The 23,471-nt window shown below is 39.9% G+C and overlaps 1 protein-coding gene and 1 pseudogene across 2 annotated transcripts in view; both read left to right on the top strand.

Moving 5' to 3' along the window:
* Positions 1 to 9,561, top strand: part of SF3B1 (splicing factor 3b subunit 1) — a 46,020-nt gene extending 36,459 nt beyond the window's left edge. The window contains exons 17-25 of one of the 2 annotated variants that reach the window (XM_024243192.3): positions 2 to 127; positions 591 to 812; positions 1,093 to 1,275; positions 1,361 to 1,472; positions 2,954 to 3,074; positions 3,419 to 3,550; positions 5,208 to 5,480; positions 8,353 to 8,569; positions 9,074 to 9,561. In XM_024243192.3, the coding sequence (XP_024098960.2) occupies positions 2 to 127; positions 591 to 812; positions 1,093 to 1,275; positions 1,361 to 1,472; positions 2,954 to 3,074; positions 3,419 to 3,550; positions 5,208 to 5,480; positions 8,353 to 8,569; positions 9,074 to 9,232 (1,545 nt within the window). In that variant the 3' untranslated portion in view covers positions 9,233 to 9,561. Of the gene's footprint in view, position 1; positions 128 to 590; positions 813 to 1,092; positions 1,276 to 1,360; positions 1,473 to 2,496; positions 2,567 to 2,953; positions 3,075 to 3,418; positions 3,551 to 5,207; positions 5,481 to 8,352; positions 8,570 to 9,073 lie in introns of those variants that run through there. The other variant, XR_010136070.1, reaches the window with a different exon arrangement.
* An 11,656-nt stretch (positions 9,562 to 21,217) lies between these two features.
* Positions 21,218 to 22,191, top strand: LOC100446039 (nucleophosmin-like; annotated as a pseudogene).
* The last annotated feature ends 1,280 nt before the right edge of the window (positions 22,192 to 23,471 follow it).

Below are 23,471 nucleotides of genomic sequence, written 5' to 3'. Positions count from 1 at the left end.
GGTGGTAAAACAGTGTTGTGGGACAGATGGTGTAGAAGCAAACTACATTAAAACAGAGATTCTTCCTCCCTTTTTTAAACACTTCTGGCAGCACAGGATGGCTTTGGATAGAAGAAATTACCGACAGGTAAGCTTTTATTGTAAAAGAATATTCTCAAAAGTCTTTTCAACTCATTTTTTAGTCAACTTGAATGCATGTTATATATTATTTTTTTGCCTTGATTATCTCACAGTTTATATGTGCTTGATTATGAAAGGAGATGGATTTTAGTCAGCCAGTTAACTTCCATTTTGATTTTGGTTTCAAGGATTAATACTAACTGTGAATTGATGTTTTTGTCTGGTAAATTCAGTGCTTTATCTGGCTAGATGAAACATGGACACAGTTTTACCTTGAATCATGTTAACTTATACTCATTTTTTGATGTTTGGTCACTTTTCTCTTCAACTTTAATAAGTAGCAATGAATCATTCTTACCATGTTTATTAGCTAAATAAGTAGTATATTTAGAGTATTTGGTTTTCATGATGTTGCTTTATTTCCTTGGAAGAGCAGTCTAAAAGGTTTTTTGTTTTTCTGTTCTTTTTAGTTAGTTGATACTACTGTGGAGTTGGCGAACAAAGTAGGTGCAGCAGAAATTATATCCAGGATTGTGGATGATCTGAAAGATGAAGCTGAACAGTACAGAAAAATGGTGATGGAGACAATTGAGAAAATTATGGGCAATTTGGGAGCAGCAGATATTGATCATAAACTTGAAGAACAACTGATTGATGGTATTCTTTATGCTTTCCAAGAACAGACTACAGAGGTAATGAAAACTATTATGGCACATTGCTACTGACTTTAATATTTGTAGAAAAGCATATTAGTTGTCAAGCAAATTTTTCTAGAATGCAATTGAATTTGAAGTAATTTTTAAAATGCTCAGTGGGTTACCAAAAAATATTATTCTACCTCAAGTTTTAAGATTTGATGTAAAAAAACAACAACAGATGTTTGGGTGGTTAGAAAAGGTTGACTATTAGTATATTTCAACTGTGCAGTCATAAACCAAATGAATATGTCTTTTTTTAAAATTTATTTTTTAGGACTCAGTAATGTTGAACGGCTTTGGCACAGTGGTTAATGCTCTTGGTAAACGAGTCAAACCATACTTGCCTCAGATCTGTGGTACAGTTTTGTGGCGTTTAAATAACAAATCTGCAAAAGTTAGGCAACAGGCAGCTGACTTGATTTCTCGAACTGCTGTTGTCATGAAGACTTGTCAAGAGGTAAACTTTTGTATCAAATTCTTACTTCTTCCCCAAATAGTTTAATGTAAATAGTAACATTTTAACATTATTTGTTTTATTATAGGAAAAATTGATGGGACACTTGGGTGTTGTATTGTATGAGTATTTGGGTGAAGAGTACCCTGAAGTATTGGGCAGCATTCTTGGAGCACTGAAGGCCATTGTAAATGTCATAGGTATGGAATTTGCTGATTACATAAGACTTTTTCTTGTTTTAACTTTCTTTCTCTTTTTTTTTGTAAGTAAGATCTTATTTAGGAGTTGGGAGGTTTTTGTTAGTTTTTTAAAAGCACTTCAAGATTGTAGTTAAGTCGGGGGATGTCACAAAAGTCTTGTTTCCCAAAACCCATTTATATTTTACTTTAAAGAGGAAAAAAAGGGTAAGTTTAGGACCTACATGAGAGGTGGGAGTAGTCACAGCTCAAAAAGCTTTGCAGTCATGGAATACAGGACCCTAGTGTAAATAGTGTGTCAGGTGAAATATATTCTGCCATGTTCTGCTGCGGGGTGAAAAGGCAATCCTAAAGTTTTAATTTAGTTTTAGAACTATATATATATATATATTTAAACCTTGAATTAGTGATTATGACAGGTTTTTTGCTTGTGATCAGTTTCAAGGAATATAATCAGAGAGAAAAGTGAACTGATCAAATTATTGTCTTTATTTACATACCCAAGTTTTAAATACTGTCCATTCAGTTTTCTAACCCATAACACAGCTGTATTACAAATGGTCTTGGATATGGAGCGCAAAGTTTTTATTCTGTTAGGGCAGTATGACAAAGAAAACATATGGTTTCTTGTATTTAATCTTTTTTTAAAATTGATTATAACTGTTGCCAAATGTAACTCCTGCAGAGTTTAGAGGCTCTGATAACCTAGCAGAAGTCAAAATAGCTGACTGTGAGAGAGCCACTGTTTGTTTTTCCTCATTTTGTAAGAGGTATTTATGCGATACACATTTTTAAACTATTGTATTTGCATATAATCTCCAATGCAACCCAGTCCTCTATACTTGAAGATAGCTACTTGCCAGAAATCATTTACATGGCCACTTGCAGGGCTCTGGTTTTCAGGGAGTTTTAAACCATATTGTTTGTCAGAGAGGCATGGGAAGAGCAATGGAGAGAGAATCAGAGCAAGTGATTCTAGTTAGAGCAAGAGCCCCTGCCAGCTGCCTCCTTTTTTCTCTCTTCGTAGGTGTAAATACCATCCAAGTATGCCCTGCATTGCAGGGAGACTGGAGATCTGTTTGTTTTGCAGTTAAAGGGTAAGGGGGCCCTTTCTGGAAATTTTTGCTTTATTTACATGTTTACCTCTGGCTTATATTGTTGTGTACGGCCGGAACATAAGCTGTCCCCATATTTAAATGTCAGTGCACAAATACATTTCAGAATCAAACAAAACTTTTTTGTTATTGAGTATCCATCATCCTTTAAATCACTTCACTGATTTCTTTCATTTCTATACATAATCAAAAATTGTTAATAAAAGTTAAAAACGATTCTGAGTCTGGTCAGAATCCGGGGCTTTCTCTTTTCCTAGGCAGCTGTAAGTTTATATTTATGCATAGTCATATATGACATTGCTAAGTAAAAGGAAAGTGAACAAAAGTTGCAATTCAAATGTTGATAGTTTATTGACTTCTATTAAATAGGTATGCATAAGATGACTCCACCAATTAAAGATCTGCTGCCTAGACTCACCCCCATCTTAAAGAACAGACATGAAAAAGTACAAGAGAATTGTATTGATCTTGTTGGTCGTATTGCCGACAGGTAAGCAGATTACCCACACATTTTTATAAGCAGTATCAATTTTCAAATTTGGCCACTTTGTATTCAATTAGCAAAATTTCCTTAATGTCACTAATATAAGTGTATAAGATTAGGCTATCCAGTATTAGTATTTTCAGTCAAATTTCAATTTGGATGGTAATGGGGGTGGCAATGTAATTTTAGGACTATACCTGTAAGACTAACTCTTCAGCCTTTCTGAAGAGTAGTAAGTTTTATTTAATGCTTAAAATGAGTTAATCAAGTTTTTAGAACTGAATTTGCAAATTTATCCTTAAAACTTTTCTTAATGTCACAATAATTAATACGTGTATTTTTTAAATTAGGGGAGCTGAATATGTATCTGCAAGAGAGTGGATGAGGATTTGCTTTGAGCTTTTAGAGCTCTTAAAAGCCCACAAAAAGGCTATTCGTAGAGCCACAGTCAACACATTTGGTTATATTGCAAAGGCCATTGGGTGAGTGTTATTTACTTCCATTAAAAAAAATTACTTTATAATAAATCCATTGTGGTATTGGAAAATACTTCCATGTAGAAATCTCGTTTGAGGCATGGTCTGACTAATGCAGTTGAGAAAGCTCTTCATTTAACCACTGACCTTCTGATTATTGGAATGTGTTGTTAAATTTAATTTTTTTTTTTTTTTTTTTTTGAGACGGAGTCTCGCTTTGTCACCCAGGCTGGAATGCAGTGATTCAATCTTGGCTCACTGCAACCACCGCCTCCTGGGTGCAGGTGATTCTCCTGCCTCAGCCTCCCCAGTAGCTGGGACTACAGGCATGCACCATCACGCCCAGGTAATTTTTGTATTTTTTAGTAGAGATGAGGTTTCACCATGTGGGCCAGGCTGTTCTCGAACTCCTGGCCTCAAGTGAGCCACCTATCTTGGCCTCCAAAAGTGCTGAGATTACAGGTGTGAGCTACCACGCCCATCCTGTAGTCTTAAATTCTTAATTAAAATAGATGGAAGGGTTTAAGATTTACTTTAATTACACTTTAGGTGTTTTCAGGGAGGGAAACAGTACCATTTTCAGAAAAATTTAAAATGTGTGCTGGTCTTCTAGGATATTGCTTAAACTATTAAGGCAAGTTTTTAGTCTCACAGCATAATTTAAGTTTCATATTAATGCTTTATATGTTTTAAAAATCTTATTATGGATTGTTTGAGCCCAGGAGTTCAAGGTTACAGTGAGCTGTGATTGTGCCACTGCACTCCAACCTGGGCACCTGGGCGACAGGGCAAGACCCTGTCTCTAAAAAAAACAACAAAAATGCTATTCTAACATTACTCCACAGATTTAACTGAATTATAGCTGCTTTGTGAGATAATCTGTGGTTGTTTGCTTCCACTCCATCACAACTAAAATAGGAAAAAACTGTCATTGTAGAAAACGAGACACCACATGTCCATGTGGCTTAAGAAAATGTTTTCAAGGAATATGACATGTGAATGTCTGATTAATTAGGTAGAATTAACCAGACAACACCCCCTCCCCTAACACATACTCATTCCTTTCCTATTTTGGTAGCATAATATTTATTTCATTGGTGATGGAGTCAAGACATTTGCAAAATAGCTGTTGTGCAAGCTTTTAGCCCCAATGTCCCTCTAAGTTTATGTCAAAGAAGAGGCAAATAGATGCAGCAAATTGTGTGGGAGGAAAGATAAAAGGAAAAGAGATTTTATATGGTTTATAATGGGAGACTACAATTCGGATATTCCCCTCACCACTCCTACCTAGTTCTAGTGCCTATTTTGACAACTCAGAGAATTACTCACTTTAAACATTTAGTTAAATTTCTTTATATTTCAGAAAGTTTAAAAACTGAAAATTACATTTGAAAATTAATTTGAGTTAACTTAAAATTTTTAGAATTTGTACAGCTGTGACCTCTGATCTTCTCAGAGTTAACTTTTTTAAACTGACCTTTTAATTTATGTGAAATTTTTATATAGAAACAATGCCAGTGACTTGAAACTATTGCATTTTATAAAATTACTGAGTTCCCTGTAATTATTAATACTTAAAAGTTTTCATCTTTATGCATTTTTTTCCTTCCATAAATTTTTGACTTATAATGTAACAGCTTGTTGACCGATTTGTTTTTTTCAGCCCTCATGATGTATTGGCTACACTTCTAAACAACCTCAAAGTTCAAGAAAGGCAGAACAGAGTTTGTACCACTGTAGCAATAGCTATTGTTGCAGAAACATGTTCACCCTTCACAGTACTCCCTGCCTTAATGAATGAATACAGAGTTCCTGAACTGAATGTTCAAAATGGAGTGTTAAAATCGCTTTCCTTCTTGTTTGAATATATTGGTGAAATGGGAAAAGACTACATTTATGCCGTAACACCGTTACTTGAAGATGCTTTAATGGATAGGTAAGTGACTTGAACTAAACACAAGAAAATAATTATATCTCTTCCTTCATTTTAGAACATCCTGAAATAGTTATTAGATGACTTTTTACTGTAACATAGTTAAAGAAAAAAATGCTAGCCTGGAGTCTTAGGACTTTGTAAATATGACTTATTATTTTAAAATAATGTGCACGCTGTAGTGATTCCCCAGACTTTCTTTCAAGTTCCTCCACCCCCTTTAAATCTCTTTTCATATCTATTGAACTAAATAAATTTTGAAAAGGGTTGATTGATAATCTTTTGTTTTCAAAATCGGTCAAATATAGTTAGAGGACATCATGAGCAGAAGCTAATGGGCAGAGACCTGATCTTTTTAGCTTTTTGTTGCAGGTAAAGGACAGGTTTCTCTTAAACCTTTGAATTACTGAACAGTAGCCTGCCAGAGCTGTACTCTTCCTATTGCAGGTGCCTGGTGTTTCAGATGGTGACCACCAGTACAGTACTGTTCGAGTTATTTGACAGATTGCTAATACCTTTTACCATCTAGACTGACATACAGCCTTAAACACAGAAGTAACTGAAGAAAGTGCAAAGGAAAGTGCAAGCGTAGTAAGGGGAAGAACTGTTTCACTGGCTCTTTATTTTTCAGGAGAGATAAGTTACTTAAATCAGAGCCCATTCAAATACTTTTGTGTACAGATTAAAGTTACTCATTAATAACCTTCTGAAAGGGAGACTTAACTGGACTCGACAAGTTACCAGAACGTATATATGCAAGACATGGAGACAAAGTAAGAATTGTGCTCTGTAAAGGCCTGGCTGCCCAGGGCTAAAAAAAATGAGGGTAAATCACCCTTGCTCCGTATTCCTCAGTGAGAAGTGCCTGAGCACCATAGTGCAGTCATTAATGTGTGTCACCTGCAGTTAAAAACTTTGTTCTGTGTACTAAGAAGTTGAGGGAGTAATTCCATTGAAAATTACTAAATGAAAAGAATACTTCAGTTGGAAATTTTATTAATGAGGAATACTGCTTCATTCTTATGCTGAATGACATTATTAAAATAAATAGGAAAAACAAGAATATTAGTAAATACAAGTATTTTTCTCTTTTCTCTTTGATATGGTCTGTGTTACTATCTTTGGAGCAAAGTGTGGAAACTCTTTTTTTTTTTAGACGGAGTTTCGCTGTGTTGCCCAGGCTGGAGTGCAGTGGCATGATCTTGGCGTACTGCAACCTCTGCCTCCCGGGTTCAAGTGATTCTCCTGCCTCAGCCTCCCAAATAGCTGGGACTACAGGCGTATGCCACCATGCCCGGCTAATTTTTTGTATTTTTGGCAAAGATAGGGTTTCACCGTGTTAGCCAGGATGGTCTCCATCTCCTGACCTCGTGATCCACCCGCGTTGGCCTCCCAAAGTGCTGGGATTACAGGCGTGAGCCACCGCGCCCAGCCTGGAAACTCATTTTCATACCCGTTGCAAATCCCATTGTGTTAGCTAGTGAGCTCATACTTGGTTGAATAATTGTGGAATGAATAACTCATTGATTTTTCATGAACATAAATTCAGTTAACATAGGAGATGATAGTTATTTCTGTAGGTTTGAAAAAATTATTGATCTTTTGTTCCTCTCCCCAAATTGAGTTATTGAATGAAACTTAAACTTTACGTGAGAAGGGAATTTAATTTTAATTTAGTTACCTATTATATACCAGTATCTGAAATACTAGTAAAGATTTAAGTTTATAATCAAGAGTTTAAAATGATTTGGGAGGCCAAAGTGGGAGGATCGCTTGACCCCAGGAGCTCAAGACCAGCTTGGGCAATATAGCAAGGCCTTCCCTATCTCTAACAATAAAAATAAAAAAGAAAAATAATTTTTCTTTTTATTTTGAGACAGAGTTTCACTCTGGTTGCCTAGGCTGGAGTGCAGTGGCACAATCTCGGCTCACTGCAACCTCCGCCCCCCAGGTTCAAGTGATTCTCCTGCCTCAGCCTCCCGAGTAGCTGGGATTACAGGCGTGTGCCAAAACGCCCTACTAATTTTTGTATGTTTAGTAGAGACGGGGTTTCGCCACGTTGGCCAGGCTGTCTTGATCTCCTGATCTCAGGTGATCCATCTGCCTCGGCCTCCCAAAGCGCTAGGATTGCAGGCATGAGCCACTGTGTCTGGCCTGAAAAATAATTTTAAAAAAGAGAAAAAAGTTTAAAATAACATATTACTGTTTATTATTCATATGTTAGAATCACATGCCTTCTCTTTAGCAGCATAATAAAGCCAAGACTTCACAGAGCCCTCCTGCTCATATTCCTTTTAAAAGTTAATTAGAAGGCCAGGCGCGGTGGCTCATGCCTGTAATCCCAGTACTTTGGGAGGCTGAGGCGGGCAGATCACAAGGTCAAGAGATCGAGACCATCCTGGCCAACATGGTGAAACCCTGTCTCTACTAAAAATACAAAAATTAGGCAGGCGTGGTGGCACACGCCTGTAATTCCAGCTACTCAGGAGGCCGAGGCAGGAGAATTGCTTGAACCTGGGAGGCAGAGGTTGCAGTGAGCCAAGATCACACCACTGCACACCAGTCTGGGCGACAGAGTAAGACTCCGTCTCAAAAAAAAAAAAAAAAGTTAATTAGAAAATACGGCTTAATTGTTGAGCCATAGTGAAGCTTGAGTTATTAAAGCAAAAGTCCTCAAGTGGAAGCTATTCTAAAGGATATATTACATACATGAAATGTTAGGATGACTTCACATGTATTCAGTGCACTGAATTAGTAATTTAGTTTCTAATGGGCCGGTGAATATTTCCTGTAAAACTAAGACCGTATCTTTAAGGATTTTTTCCCCTTTCTTATAAGACCGTATCTTAAAGGACTTTTTTCCCTTCCCTTATAGAGACCTTGTACACAGACAGACGGCTAGTGCAGTGGTACAGCACATGTCACTTGGGGTTTATGGATTTGGTTGTGAAGATTCGCTGAATCACTTGTTGAACTATGTATGGCCCAATGTGTTTGAGACATCTCCTCATGTAATTCAGGCAGTTATGGGAGCCCTAGAGGGCCTGAGAGTTGCTATTGGACCATGTAGAATGTTGCAATATTGTTTACAGGTAAGTTAAAGATCTTTTTTTTTATCGGTGATTTTTTTTTTTTTTTTTAAACAATACTTTAAGTTCTGGGATACTTGGGCTGAACGTGCAGGTTTGTTACATAGGTATATATGTGCCATGGTGGTTTGCTGCACCTATCAACCCGTCATCTAGGTTTTAAGCCCTGCATGCATTAGGTATTTGGCCTAATGCTCTCCCTCCCCTTTCCCCGCACTCCCTGTAAGTTAAAGATTTTAAAAAGATTACTTAGCAAGAAAAGTAGTGTATTGAATTAAGTTACTTTTCCTGATTATCAATAGGGTATATTGTGCCATATGGTAGAACAATTGTGTGGTGAGGGGGGAGTGAGTTTTGTCTCTTCCGTTGCAGCTTTGTGTAATTACTAGGTCCCCCCCAACTCCCCAAGGGAAATAATTTTGAATCATATCTTTATGATTTGTTAATTTTGTTAAGGTTATGTATGTTCTTGAAAATTGAAATAATGTAACTGTTCAATTATTTTAGGGTCTGTTTCACCCAGCCCGGAAAGTCAGAGATGTATATTGGAAAATTTACAACTCCATCTACATTGGTTCCCAGGACGCTCTCATAGCACATTACCCAAGAATCTACAACGATGATAAGAACACCTATATTCGTTATGAACTCGACTATATCTTATAATTTTATTGTTTATTTTGTGTTTAATGCACAGCTACTTCACACCTTAAACTTGCTTTGATTTGGTGATGTAAACTTTTAAACATTGCAGATCAGTGTAGAACTGGTCATAGAGGAAGAGCTAGAAATCCAGTAGCATGATTTTTAAATAACCTGTCTTTGTTTTTGATGTTAAACAGTAAATGCCAGTAGTGACCAAGAACACAGTGATTACATACACTATACTGGAGGGATTTCATTTTTAATTCATCTTTATGAAGATTTAGAACTCATTCCTTGTGTTTAAAGGGAATGTTTAATTGAGAAATAAACATTTGTGTACAAAATGCTAATTTGTGTGTGTTTTTTGAACATGACTTGTAAAATGCGGAACTTTGATAAAGTATTGATTTATGTGGAATAAGTGGCTTAATTTCATTTTCTGTCACTTGGTTTATAGAAAGTAGTTAGCCAAATAAAAACTATATAAAGTGATGGCATCTTTGTCAAAATTCCATTGTTGTGTTAATAATGACAGCAAGAAGAGTAGCCTCAGGGGGTGTTCCCCTCAAACTAGCACAACCATTCCGTCATCGTAGAAAAGTAGCACTTTTGCTAAACTGTCTTGAATATTTTGTACTTACATAGCGCCTTTCATCTCATGATTTCTCAAAATGCTTTATGAACACATTTAAAGGAAGTGATTTAAGTCTTGTCCAACGCTTGACAGGTCTGCTGTGTTTAGCAAGTGAGGAATTTAACTTTACTTCAAAACTGCTTTCTGCCTATTAGGAGTGAGGATACCTAAGTAATGCTGATAGAACAGGACAATGTTGGGCTTTTCTCCATGTTATAAGCCACTACTCAGCAATGCATCAGTAAATACCTATTCAGCACCCACTGTGTGCCAGCCACTGTGCTTATATGCAGGGGATGCAAAGGTGCATGAGACCTGCCCTCTACCTTTAAGAACAGTATAATGGAGAAGGGGAGAAAAACCTTGTTACAGATTCCTTATGTACTGTGATAATATACAGTGGCAGCAGCTAAAATGTCTAGGTTTGCTTAGCTTTGTATTCAGTAATAAGTTGATCTAAGAGTTCAGCATAAACGGAATGAAATGCCATTTAATGGTAGAGGAACCAAGCATTAAGGCAGTACTAGACTTAATTTTTTAAGCAAATATGTAAAGTATATTTTCAAACTTTTCTAATGTTATGGCCCCAAATTTCTTAGTTTTGGCCTTTTTACTACCTATACTATTTTTACTGTTTTGTTTTGTCTCCATGTGGTAGTACTTCTGCGAACTCTAAAGGGAAAATAAATTCTGCAAGCAGCATTAGTATATAACTACTGCTGTAAGTAAAACTGCCTGTTGACACTTCAGGAGTTCCTGCTTCAGAAGCTTAGTTAAGAAACAGCTTGTGGCCGGGCGTGGTGGCTCATGCCTGTAATCCCAGCACTTTGGGAGGCCGAGGCGGGCGGATCACGAGGTCAGGAGATCGAGACCATCCTGGCTAACGCGGTGAAATCCCGTCTACTAAAAATACAAAAAATTAGCCGGGCGTGGTGGCGGGCACCTGTAGTCCCAGCTACCAGGGAGGCTGAGGCAGGAGAATGGCATGAACCTGGGAGGCAGAGCTTGCAGTGAGCCGAGATTGCGCTGCTACACTCCAGCCTGGGCGACAGAGACTCCATCTCAAAAAAAAAAAAAAAAAAAAAAATTGACTTTCAACAAATTGATACTGAGCATTAAGGGTTTCCAAGTTGGATTTGTAACTCCTCATCATTCCTTGTATGACGACTTTCTGAAAATGTCACTTTGTAGTAAAATTAAACACTCCAAACTCATCTTTCTGTTAGAAGTTTTCAGCAGTACTTCCATGCAACTTTAAATCTCACTGCTGTCTATGGTTGATGTCAAATGACCTTCAGTAATGACTGAGAATTGAATACAAATAGATTACAAAGCCAAAATTTGATGTTAAATGACTCAGGAAATTTTAGTTGTATTTTCACTTCAAGTACTTAGTAGCCTACGTTTGCTTGGCCTCTGGTTCTTTATGGAAAGTAGGCTTTGTAGTGGCAGTGTGGAGCAAAGGAGACTGTTACACCTTAATTAACTTTTTTTACTGATGCAAATAATTTGAGGATAGAGAGGAGGGAAGTAGTGAAAGCTATGACCTAAAAAATTGGGACTAAATAGAGGCTCACAGATATTTGGATTATTTTCTGTGCTTATTATTAAATAAGGAAAGCATTTTGTGATATGTGGAAGACGCTATGTGAAGTTTTACCTATCTTCTCAAAGACCTTTTCTTTTGTATTTTCTTTTGGTGTTTCTTAAAGCCAAACTAAGAAAGAAATGTTCTTAAGGAGACAGGGTGGGTTTTTCTGTGGGCCATCGCCCTCTAATGGAATTGATCTCTGGCTGTTTGATTTTTTTCATATTGTATTTTTAAAATTTGTTGTACAGTGCCCTGTGAGCACCAAGTACCACTAGATGAATAAAACGTATTATATCTAAAGTCTTAGTAGACCAATTTTTAATCTTAGTTGACTCTGTATTGTTATCACACTGCACTCTGTTGTGGTTGTGCCATTTTTGCAAAATTGAGCTCTTTCGGTTGTTTTCAAAATAAGGGAACTTAGTGTTGAAAAACCAGAGAACTTTTTCTTTAATAAGAAACTAAAAAAGTTGCAGCCACATAGGTTCAGTTTGGCTCTTTGGTTTCCAGTGGCCTTCAAATCCCCTAAGGTTAAAAGAAAACACTACAGCTACCCTAGGGTTTCTCAACCTTGGCATTATTGACATCTTGCATCAAGTAAGTCATTATTGTGGGGGTGCTGTCCTGTGCCTTGCAGAATATTGAGCAGTGTTCCTGACCTCTACCTATTGAGATGCCAGCAGCACACCCCCGCCCAGTGTTATAACCAAAAATGCCTCCAGACATTGTCTCATGTCCCTTGGAGAGCAAAATCTCCGTAGGGTGAGAACCACTGAGACCATTGTTTAAGCAGGACTTAAACATGTTTAATAAAATTAGCATGATATATAAAGCATTTGATTTTAGGCAGCAGTTGTCTAGGAAGTAACTAGAAATACAACTTAGCAAATACTTAAATGCCTACCTTGGGGTAAAGCTCCGCTTAAGTCCTGGGGAGAGTAAGCTGTGAAAATGTGTAAGATGACCCCGCACTGATCCTCAGAGCATCTTGTGACGGGAGCGAGGTGGGCAGCTTGGGCAGGAGTGCTGGAGGTGGCTTGGTGCTCCACTTGGGATGCTGGTCTTCAAGCGTTGGGTTCTCACCTGTGAGCTGGCGATAGGTGGGTTATATGGTACGGCTGGAAGAGGAGGGCAGGCAGGGCACAGAAACCCCTTCCTCCCCTTTTAAAAAATTTGGCTAGGAAGCCATGGAGGGAATTTAATGTGACTTGATAGAGAATTTAGGTTTGCAAGGCAGTCAAGATTTGTAGGCAGGAGGGAATAAGTCAGTAAACCACAGTGAGTGTAGTCAGTGACATCTCTAGTGTTCTTGCTAGAATAACTAAGTTTTAAAATTTATTTTGTGGATTCTAAAAAGATTTTAAAAGGACATGCTTGGGCCTTGGACAGTTACTTTTTTATAGCCTGGCTGATTAATGAAGTTCTGGAAGGAAATTTTAACATGTTAGCTGAGAGGCTGGCGAGGGGATTTAATCTAAATAGGTTTGTGCTAGGAAAAAATTTGTAAATAGAAGAAATTGTTTTTGTAACTCTGCCCAAACTTTGAAAAAAGTTGAAAGACTATTACAATGAGCAACTGTATATTTTCCATTTAAATTCAACAATTAAAATTTTGCTATTTTGCTTTTATATGTTTATTTTAAATAGTGAATTTCTTGAGACAATTTTCAAGCAGTACTGCTGAAGAGAAGTTTGGACTAGATAAAATAGAGGAGGAGGCTAATGAGCTAAACAAAGTGGGTGACTGCTTGAATGAATGAATGATGAGGCGGAGAAGGGTGGAAATCAAGCACAGATGGAAGGGTTTTCCTGAAGAGGGGGAGCAACATCTTTCCCTGAGTCCATAAGGAAAACGATATGGTGGGCTATAGGCATGAAAAGTTCATCTATGGCACGTCAGAATTTCAAAACAGTTTTCTTGGTGCTTTAGAAACAAGTAGACATAGTGAGGAAAATAAGACGTGTAAAAAATTCATGCAAAAAGCTGGTAAAGTTTAACACTCAGACACTCCGGTGTCTATAGTATGTATAATGTGTAATGTATAAACTGATGCTTTACATAGTTTTGCTCACAGAAGCAGAATATAGTTTATACATTTGGGAAGAAAAGCACTTAGCACCAAGATGATCACCAAGGAAGAACTGTTCACATGCCACATATCTAGGCCATTGTTACTCAAGCGTGGTCTGGAGATTGGCATCAATGTCACATGGGGATTTTAGAAATATGCTTGTAGGCTCCATCCGGAACCTGAATAAGAAGCTGCATCTTTGGGCTGGGCTTGGTGGCTTCGCCTGTAATTCCAGCACTTTGAGAGGGTGAGGCAGGCGGATGACCTGAGGTCAGGAGTTAAAGACCTGCCTGACCAACATGGAGAAACCCCATTTCTACTAAAAATACAAAATTAGCCGGGTGTGGTGGTGCATGCCTGTAATCCCAGCTACTTGGGAGGCTGAGGCTGGAGAATTGCTTGAACCCGGGAGGCAGAGGTTGTGGTGAGCCGAGATCGCGCCATTGCGCTCCAGCCTGTGTAACGAATGAAACTCCGTCTCAAAAAAAAAACAAAAACAAAAACAAAAAAGCTGCATTTTTATAAGATACCCAAGTGATTCATATGCCATTAAAATTCAGAAGCACTAGACTAGGACACCACTCCATTCTCAATGTGGCAATAACAGTAAAAAAAGGAGGGAAGTACCTATTTGGGTGTGGAAGCAAGTGGGCCTTAGACACAGCCAAGAGGTTATCAAAACACTTCCAGGAAGGTACTTTGCTGGAACCTGGGTGAAATTAAAAGAGAGAGTGCAGGAAGCCTTTTTTATTTTAATAAAATCCATTGCTTTTTCCAATAAAGCAGGTCAGCGTAATGTAGTTAATAAAACTCATAGGTGTATCTCCGTATTGCTTCTGCTGCTTACTAGTTGACTGACATTGGTTGTTGGAGAGGCTTGGACTGGAAGAGGAGAGCTCACTGTCTTGACACTGGTATGAGGTCGCCTGGGGGAGCCAGGTAGCCTTTGGGAATCCTGGCTCTGACCTTACTGTACCCTGACAGAAGAGTGGAACAGGAAGGCAACACCGTATAGGTTTAACAGTTGGCTCTGCAGTTAGTCCTGGATTTGTAACCTGGCTATGCCATTAACTGGTTATGTGACCTTGGGCAAGTTTTTTAACCTTTCTATCCTTCAGCTTTTTAATTTGTAGAATGGGGATAATAATAGTACCTACCTCAGTAAGTGGTGGTCCTTGTAAAGATTAGCTAAGATAATGTATATAAAGCAAAATGCCTAAGCACAGCACTTAATAAATGTAATGGCTGCTGCTGTTGATATGGTTATTTTATTATTATTATAGAGATGGGATCTCACTATATTGCCCAGGCTTGTCTAAACTCCTAGGTTCAAGCAAATCCTCCTACCTTGGCCTCCCAAAGTGCTGGGATTTGCAAGTGTGAGTCATTGCTCCTGGCCTGTTATCATGAGGGAAAAGACCTCTGTTATTGCTGACATTAGAAGGGATGGAAATTGGCAGGTGGCTTGAGGAGCAAGCACTTTGGAAATAACTCTTGAGGAAATAGAAGGCACTCATCAGGGATGTTTAGATTGTCTGGGAATCCCAAGGGATTGCAAGGTATTCTTTAGTATTGCTCAACAGTCCAGCTGGCTAGAGAAGGTATTTGGTTGGACTGACCTGCAGGCGCAGCAGAAGGAAAGAGAGAATTAGGGGATTGTTGTGAGTTCGCTTGAAGACTTAAAAGAATAGATTTGGGCCGGGCATGGTGGCTTACACCTGTATTCCCAGCACTTTGGGAAGCCAAGGCGGGTGGATCATTTGAGATTAGAAGTTTGAGACCAGCCTGACCAACATGGTGAAACCTTGTCTCTACTAAAAAGGCAAAAAAATTAGCTGGGCATGGTGCGCACGCCTGTAGTCCCAGCTAATCAGGAGTCTGAGGCAAGAGAATCGCTTGAACTCGGGAGGCAGAGGCTGCAGTGAGCCAGGATCACGCCACTGCACTCCAGCCTGGGTGACAGAGCAAGACTCCGTCTCAAAAACAAAGTATAGATTTGCTCTTTAAATCTTCAAATCATTTTAGATGTAACTAGTGTCATTCAGTGGTTAGAAGCACCTGAGAAGCACATCCCTCAAGTTTTATTTCTCTGGGAATAGTGACATGATTCTACCACGAATGCTAAACCAATGAGATATATAGTTCAATACATTTCATTTTCTAATGGGGATTTTTACATTTTTTTCTTTAATTAATTTATTTGAGACAGTGTCTTGCTGTGTTGCCCAGGCTGGGGCACAATGGCATAATCTAAGCTCACTGTAACCTCTGCTTCCTAGGTTCAAGCGATCCTCCCACCTCAGCCTCTAAAGTAGCTGGGACTACAGGCGCATGCCACCACACCAGGCTAAGTTTTGTATTTTTTGTAGAGATGGGGTTTTGCCATGTTGCCCAGGCTGGTCTTGAACTCCTGAGCTCAAGTGGTCTGCCCGCCTCGGCCTTCCAAAGTGCTGGGATTACAGGCATGAGCCACTGTGCCTGGCCTATTTATTTATTTATAGAGCTGCGGTTTTGCTATGTTGCCCAGGCTGGTCTTGAACTCCTAGGCTTAAGTGATCCTCTTGCCTCAGTTTCCCAAAGTGCTAGGATTACAGGTGTGAGCCACTGTGCCCAGCCATATATTTTAATTGCATTGAGTAATCATGAACAAATGATCTACTTGGATTTTGAGTTCGTGAGATGATAACTTTAAGGAGGTTTGAGAAATGTTTCTCAGGGACGTAAACACAGTATCTACAATTTAAATCACGAGGACTTCATTCACTTATTTGGCAAATATTTACTACGTGCCAGCTATCTACAAGGCATTTACTATTAATACTATAAACATAGTTGAAAAGGTCCTTTACTGTAAGGTGCTGGAAAAACTTCCTTCACCTGGGAGCTTCCTTCACGTGGGAGGAGGGAAAGTGAGATTAGATGGGAGTTTCAGGAGAAGGGTGTACTTTTTAGGGAAAAGTTAGAATTGCATAAATGGTATTGAAAGGGACAATGAAGAGCCTTGGCAAAATAGTGGAACCGGGAAAGCTTGGGTTGTATCTAAGAAAATAGGGTGGGGGGAGAGCCCAAATGATAAGAAATAGTGGAAGATCAGATGTAGCCCCAAGAATTCAGGGCCAGTATCTGCTATGTCTGTTCAAATCTGAACCTCTAGCACCCAGTACCATACTTCCCTTCCTAGACACCCAATATATATTTATTGAACAAATGAATGGATGAGAGGTATTTTGGATTCAGATTACAGAATGTCTCTGTATTAGTCTGTTCTTACATTGCTATAAAGAAATACTTGAGACTAGGTAATTTATAAAGAAAAGAGGTTTAATTGGCTCATGGTTTTGCAGGCTGTGCAGGAAACATGATGCTAGCATCTGTTTGGGTTCTGGGGAGGCCTCAGGAAACATAATCACGGCAGAAGGCAAAGGGGAAGCAGGCACAGTCACATGGCCAGAGCAGGAGCAAGAGAGAGAGAGGAGGGAGGTGCCACACACTTTTAAACAACCAGATCTGGCAGGGACTCACTCACTATCACGAGAACAGCACCAAGAAGATGATGGGGCTAAACCATTCGGTAGAAATTCACCCCTGTGATCCAATCACCTCTCACCAGGCTTTACCTCTAACACTGGGGATTGCAGTTATACATGAGATTTGGGTGGAGGCACAGATCCAAACTATATTATCACTCTCTAAAGGCCATTCTTAAACTTTATCTTATAGGCAATGGGTAACCACTGACTATTCAACATTCACTTATTCCACAAGTATTTATTGAAGATTTTAAAGTAGGGAAATGGCATGAATTGAACCGTGCTTGCAGGAAGATCAATATCTCTAGTTCATTTCCTTGATCCAGATCATAGATATATAAAGAGCTTATCCAGCAAATGTTCTCAGAGCTGAATTAGTTCAAAGATGCTCAGACTAAGTCATGGTCCCCACCCAGATGCTTTCCTCCCACCTCCTTAACTGTGATACTGTGGCCCCTGCTGGTCGCTGCCTCAAAGCTAGACAACCACTGCCCAAGAGCTGGGACAATTGTGGAAGGGAATGGTATCAAACTAGTTTTGTGTTCTTCGGATTACTTGCTTGTTTGCTTCTTTCCTTAAGAGTTTACTTTAGAGGTCTAGAGGGTGTCAGTCACAAAAATAGCTTTTTTATACCACAAAGGGATCTAGGATATTCTGTATTTTCCAGGGGAAAATGATTTATAGAAAATCTTCCAAATGACCCTGGCTGATTGGATTTGCAGACAAACGACAGGTGGACATTTTCCACATGAGGAGTTGGGACAGGTGAGCTGTTCGTGTTGTTTCTGGAGCCTGGAGCTGCAGCACTCTGCCCAGCCACCCCAATGGATCATGTACACATGTGACAAGGCAGGGAAACAAGCAGGCAATGCTCTGAAAAGGGATGCATGACAGCTATTACTTAATATTGTCTTGGAGAAAAAAGAACAAGAAGGAAAACCCTTTTTGAATGCAGTGCTGTTTTCTTGTGTGCTGAAATTTACTTTTTATTTCATTTTTTGAGACAACGTCTCACTCTTTTGCCCAGGCTAAAGTGCAGTGGCATGATCACAGCTCTCTGCAGCCCCAGCCTCTCAGACTTAAGTGATTCTTGCACCTCAGCATCCCAAGTAGCTGAGACTACAGGCATGTACCATGCCTGGGTATTTTTTAAATTATTATTTGTAGAGATGATGGTCTCCCTATCTTGCCCAGGCTAGTCTCAAACTCCTGGACTCAAGCTATCCTTCCACCTTGGTCTCCCAAAGTGCTGGGATTACAGGTGTGAGCCACCATGCCCAGCCTAAAATTTTTGTCTTGATAGCTTTTTGTTTTTGTTTTGAGATAGGGTCTCACTCTATTGCCCAAACTGGAGTCCAGTGGTACAATCATGGCTCACTGCACCCTTCACCTCCAAAACTCAAGTGATCCCCCCACCTCAGCCTCCCAAGTAGCTGGGACTACAGGTGTATGCCACCGCACCCAGCTAATTTTTGTATTTTTAGTAGAGACGGGGTTTCACCATGTTGCCCAGGCTGGTCTTGAGCTCCTGGGCTCAAAGGATCTGCCTGCCTCAGCCTCCCAAAGTCTTGGGATTACAGACATGAGCCACCATGCCCTGCTTATCTTGTTAGTTTTAACAAGAATCAATTAACTGGGGCCTAGCAAAGAAGAAAATCATTCCTGATTTTGGTGAGATGTGTGCAAATACATAATGTCTAAAAAAGAATGTCATCATTAGAACTTTTGTGTTCAAAGGAAAAATTATAAAACCTACATTCATTCAATAAGTAATTTAAGAACATGCTTTACATCCGATTAGTGCTTTATAATTTCCAAATGCATTAGCATTCATTCGCTCACTTATTTCTCACAGCACCTTTAAGAAGTAGACACTTCTTATGTCAACTGCACAGATGAGAAAATTAAGGCTCAGAGAGGTTAACTGATGGTGCGGTTATTTTAAGCATGGCTGGTCTGACTCCAAGCTGATGCTCTTGCCACTGATGCATGTATTCTCTGTTATTTTCAGCTTTTTTTTTTTTTTTTTTTTTTTGAGACGGAGTCTCGCTCTGTCACCCAGGCTGGAGTGCAGTGACATGATCTTGGCTCACTGAAAGCTCCGCCTCCCGGGTTCACGCCATTCTCCTGCCTCAGCCTCCCGAGTAGCTGGGCCTACAGGCACCCGCCACCACGCCCGGCTAATTTTTTTTTGTATTTTTAGTAGAGACGGGGTTTCACCGTGTTAGCCAGGATGGTCTCGATCTCCTGACCTCGTGATCCGCCCGCCTCGGCCTCCCAAAGTGCTGGAATTACAAGCGTGAGCCACCGCGCCCAGGTATTTTCAGCTATTTTAACTATCAAAATTAGTTTTTAACACTGTTGTTCTGAACTAATGAGAAGTGTATGATTTTTTTGAGGGGTATCATTTTCTTACCAAAATCCATTAGGACTGATAAAGTCAAAGTCACCAGGAGAACAGGAGGATGGAAAACATTATTATAGAGTATAGAAATAAATGAATATTTAATGTTTGATAGAGAATGAATTACAGGGACATAAAAAAATGGAAAAATTTTGCCAAAACCCTGTTCAAAGGGAGAACGTATGACTCATTGAAAGATGAAGCACTAAATGGAAATGAGATAAATAATGGAAAACTGTAAATAATTCATGTCTTGGCATATGTGTGTACTCTGATAAAGACAAAATTTTCTTTTGTCACTTAGTTAACTGGTTTCATGAGGTGAAACAACTTCAGCACTGAGGGGAAATAGTTTTTTTTTATATTATTCTCCAATTTAAAACTTTTAATTAAAAAGTAAACTTTAATGTTGAAAATGCAAACTTGGGGAGGGCAGAAATATCACACATAAGGCTGTCACTTCACACTTGGAGGGTTGCACAGCGGCCGGGCAGAGGTGCTTCTCACTTCCCAGATGGTGGGCAGCCGGGCAGAGGAAATAGTTTCATGAGCAATCAATTTAGGTGTTTCCTGGAGGTAGAGTTTTCAAATCCCACAGATGATCACTGTTTACTCCCCGCTTGGTGTTTCCTTGTGTCATTTTGTGAACAATAGTTCTGATTATGTACAAATCTCTGTTGGCTGTTTAGTGGTCCCCTTTCTCTTCAGGTTTTGAGATAGAGTCCTCAGTTAGATAGCACACACACACACACACACACACACACACACGTATATATTTTGAGACAAGTTCTCGCTCTGTTGCTCAGGCTGGAGTGCAGTGGCGTGATCTCGGCTCACTGCAGCCTCAACCTCCTGGGCTCGGTCGGGCGATCCTCCCACCTCAGCCTCCTGAGTAGGTGGGACTACACATACCACAATGCCCGGGTAATTTTTGTGTTTTTTTAGAGATGGGGTTTTGCCATGTTGGCCAGGCTGGTCTCGAACTCCTGGGCTCAAGTGATCCACCTACCTCAGCCACCTAAAGTGCTGGGATTACAGGCGTAAGCCACTGTGCACGGCCAGATAGCAAAATATTTGAACTCTTGTGGATGTGGATAGAATGCACACAGAACATCCCTGGTGTGATTCCGTCCTGTGCGGCTGTTCTCTGGAGCAGCGTTCGTTTATCTCCGTCCTCCTTCTCTCCCACCTAAGTGCGTGCCGCCACCTGATGGAAGATTCGATGGACATGGACATGAGCACCCTGAGGCCCCAGAACTATCTTTTCGGTTGTGAACTAAAGGCCGACAAAGATGATCACTTTAAGGTGGATAATGATGAAAATGAGACCGGTTATCTTTAAGAATGGTCAGTTTAGGGGCTGGTGCAAAGGATGAATTGTACATTGTTGAAGCAGAGGCAATGAATTACGAAGGCAGTCCAATTAAAGTAACACTGGCAACTTTGAAAATGTCTGTGGTGACTCACGCCTGTAATCCCTGCACTTTGGGAGGCCGAGCCGAGGTTGACAGATCACAAGGTCAGGAAATCGAGACCATCCTGGCTAACATGGTGAAACCCTGTCTCTACTAAAAATACAAAAAAAATTAGCCGGGCATCGCGGCAGGCGCCCGTAGTCCCAGCTACTCGGGAGGCTGAGGCAGGAGAATGGTGTGAACCTGGGAGGTGGAGCTTGCAGTGAGCCGAGATTGCGCTATTGCACTCCAGCCTGCGCAACAGAGCGAGACTCCATCTAAAACAAACAAAAAAAAAAAAAAAAAAAAAGAAAAAAGAAAATGTCTGTACAGCCAATGGTTTCCCTTGGAGGCTTTGAAATAACATCACCAGTGGTCTTAAGGTTCAAGTGTGATTCAGGGCCAGTGCATATCAGTGGACAGCACTTAGTAGCTGTGGAGGAAGATGCAAAGTCAGAAGATGAGAGGAGGAGGATGTGTAACTCTTACGTATATCAGGAAAATGGTCTGAGGTGGTAGCAAGCTTCCACAGAGAAAAGTAAAACTTGCTGCTGATGAAGATGATGATGATGATGATGAGGAAGATCATGATGATGAAGATGATGATGATGACTTTGATGATCAGGAAGCTGAAGAAAAAGTGCCAGTGAAGAAATCTATTCAAGATACTCGAGCCAAAAATGCACAAAAGTCAAATCAGAATGGAAAAGACTCAAAACCATCATCAACACCAAGATCAAAAGGACAAGAATCCTTCAAAAAACAGGAAAAAACTCCTAAAACACCTAAAAGGACCTAGTTCTGTAGAAGACATTAAAGCAAAAATGCAAGCAAGTATAGAAAAATGTGGTTCTCTTCCCAAAGTGGAAGCCAAGTTCATCAGTTATGTGAAGAATTGCTTCTGGATGACAGAGCAGGAGGCTATTCAAGATCTCTGGCAGTAGAGGAAGTCTCTTTAAGAAAACAGTTTAAACAATTTGTTAAAAAATTTCCATCTTATTTAATTTCTGTAACAGTTGATATCTGGCTGTCCTTTTTATAATGCAGAGTGAGAACTTTCCCTACCGTGTTTGATAAATGTTGTCCAGGTTCCATTGCCAAGAATGTGTTGTCCAAAATGCCTGTTTAGTTTTTAAAGATGGAACTCCACCCTTTGCTTGGTTTTAAGTATGTATGGAATGTTATGATAGGACATAGTAGTATTGGTGGTCAGACGTGGAAATGGTGGGGAGACAAAAATATACATGTGAAATAAAACTCAGTATTTTAATAAAGTAAAAAAAAAAAAAAAAGAATGCAGGCAGAACACAAGGCAACTGCCAGCACTTTAGTGTGCCTTGGATCTCCCTCCGGGGCCCTTTTGCTTGCCTTTGTCTTGGCCTCTGACCTGGCCATACACTGAGGCGATGGGAGATGAAGTGGCCCGGGGACCAGAAGTTGCCAGGCAGCGGAGTAGCAGCTGGGGCACTCAGAGTATAATTCAGTCCCCTCTTGCTATTGCCAGAACTTACCACCCTCTTCCAGGGGCCTCTGCCTTGGCACATGTAGTTGCCACTATCCAGAAAAGCCCTTTGCTTCCCCTTCAGCTGGCTGGTCCCCGCTAGTTCTTTGAGAATGGACTCCTTCGACTTCATTATGACCCCCCTGGCGAAGGTGCTTCATTGACGTGTTCCCCCAGCACTTGGGGCGCACACACTTCTCCCTCACTCTACGACGTGGAAGTCATCTGTTCACTCGTCTTCCCCGATGGTCTGTGAACAGTATGACGACGTGGAATGGATATACAACTCACGCCCCCAGCACCCATCTACCGCTCCCTGTACATGTGCAGACGGACTCAGTGAATGACAGCCGCTGCCTGAATTATTTCAGACAGGTTATTACTGCTGGGAGTTGTGCAAGAACTTCTAGGTAGCCAAGCAAGTAGGCATATTTTTAAGCAAATAATTCAATGGTCTTCATTCACAAGGTGGGAGAGTATTCTATTTCATCACCTGATAGAGCGTAAAACTGCTGTTCTGTGAAAACCTTTGTTCAAAATATTCTATGTCCTGTAACATTCTTAGCTTCTGACAGGGGGCAGCAGAGCCTAGGAAAACAAAGGCTGGCACCGGTTAACTGGTGGCTTGCACACCTTTGGAGCCAGACCTTTAATGATTTTCAGGAGAAACCAGCCCTTGGTATCTGACAAACCTCACTGTTGAATAAAGACTTTAAGGTAAAGGCTGGCTTTTATTAACTGAACATTCTTTGAAGGCACCGCAAACAACTAACTGTTTTTATAAAAGTAAAAAAAAAGACAAAAAATAAGGCAAATAACCATCTTTCTCATTTTATTACAGTCTTTAAATAAGATGGATGCTTATTTTTTGCCAGCAACTTGTAAAACGATGCTAGAGCATGAAATATTTCCAGCTGGTGTTAGGGAGAATGTCGAGATTTACAAATTATGACCAGATGCTGGGGCTATTGTCTCCTCACCCCCATCATCCTGGAAAAAAAAAAGACATAGTAAATAATAATAATTATTAAAAAAAAAAACCTAGGCCAGGCATGGTGGCTCACTCCTGTAATC

Source organism: Pongo abelii, chromosome 11 (assembly GCF_028885655.2).
Source record: "Pongo abelii isolate AG06213 chromosome 11, NHGRI_mPonAbe1-v2.0_pri, whole genome shotgun sequence".
Taxonomy (NCBI): domain Eukaryota; kingdom Metazoa; phylum Chordata; class Mammalia; order Primates; family Hominidae; genus Pongo; species Pongo abelii.
Note: the sequence above shows the minus strand (reverse complement) of the source record. Positions and strands in the feature narration are given on the sequence as shown.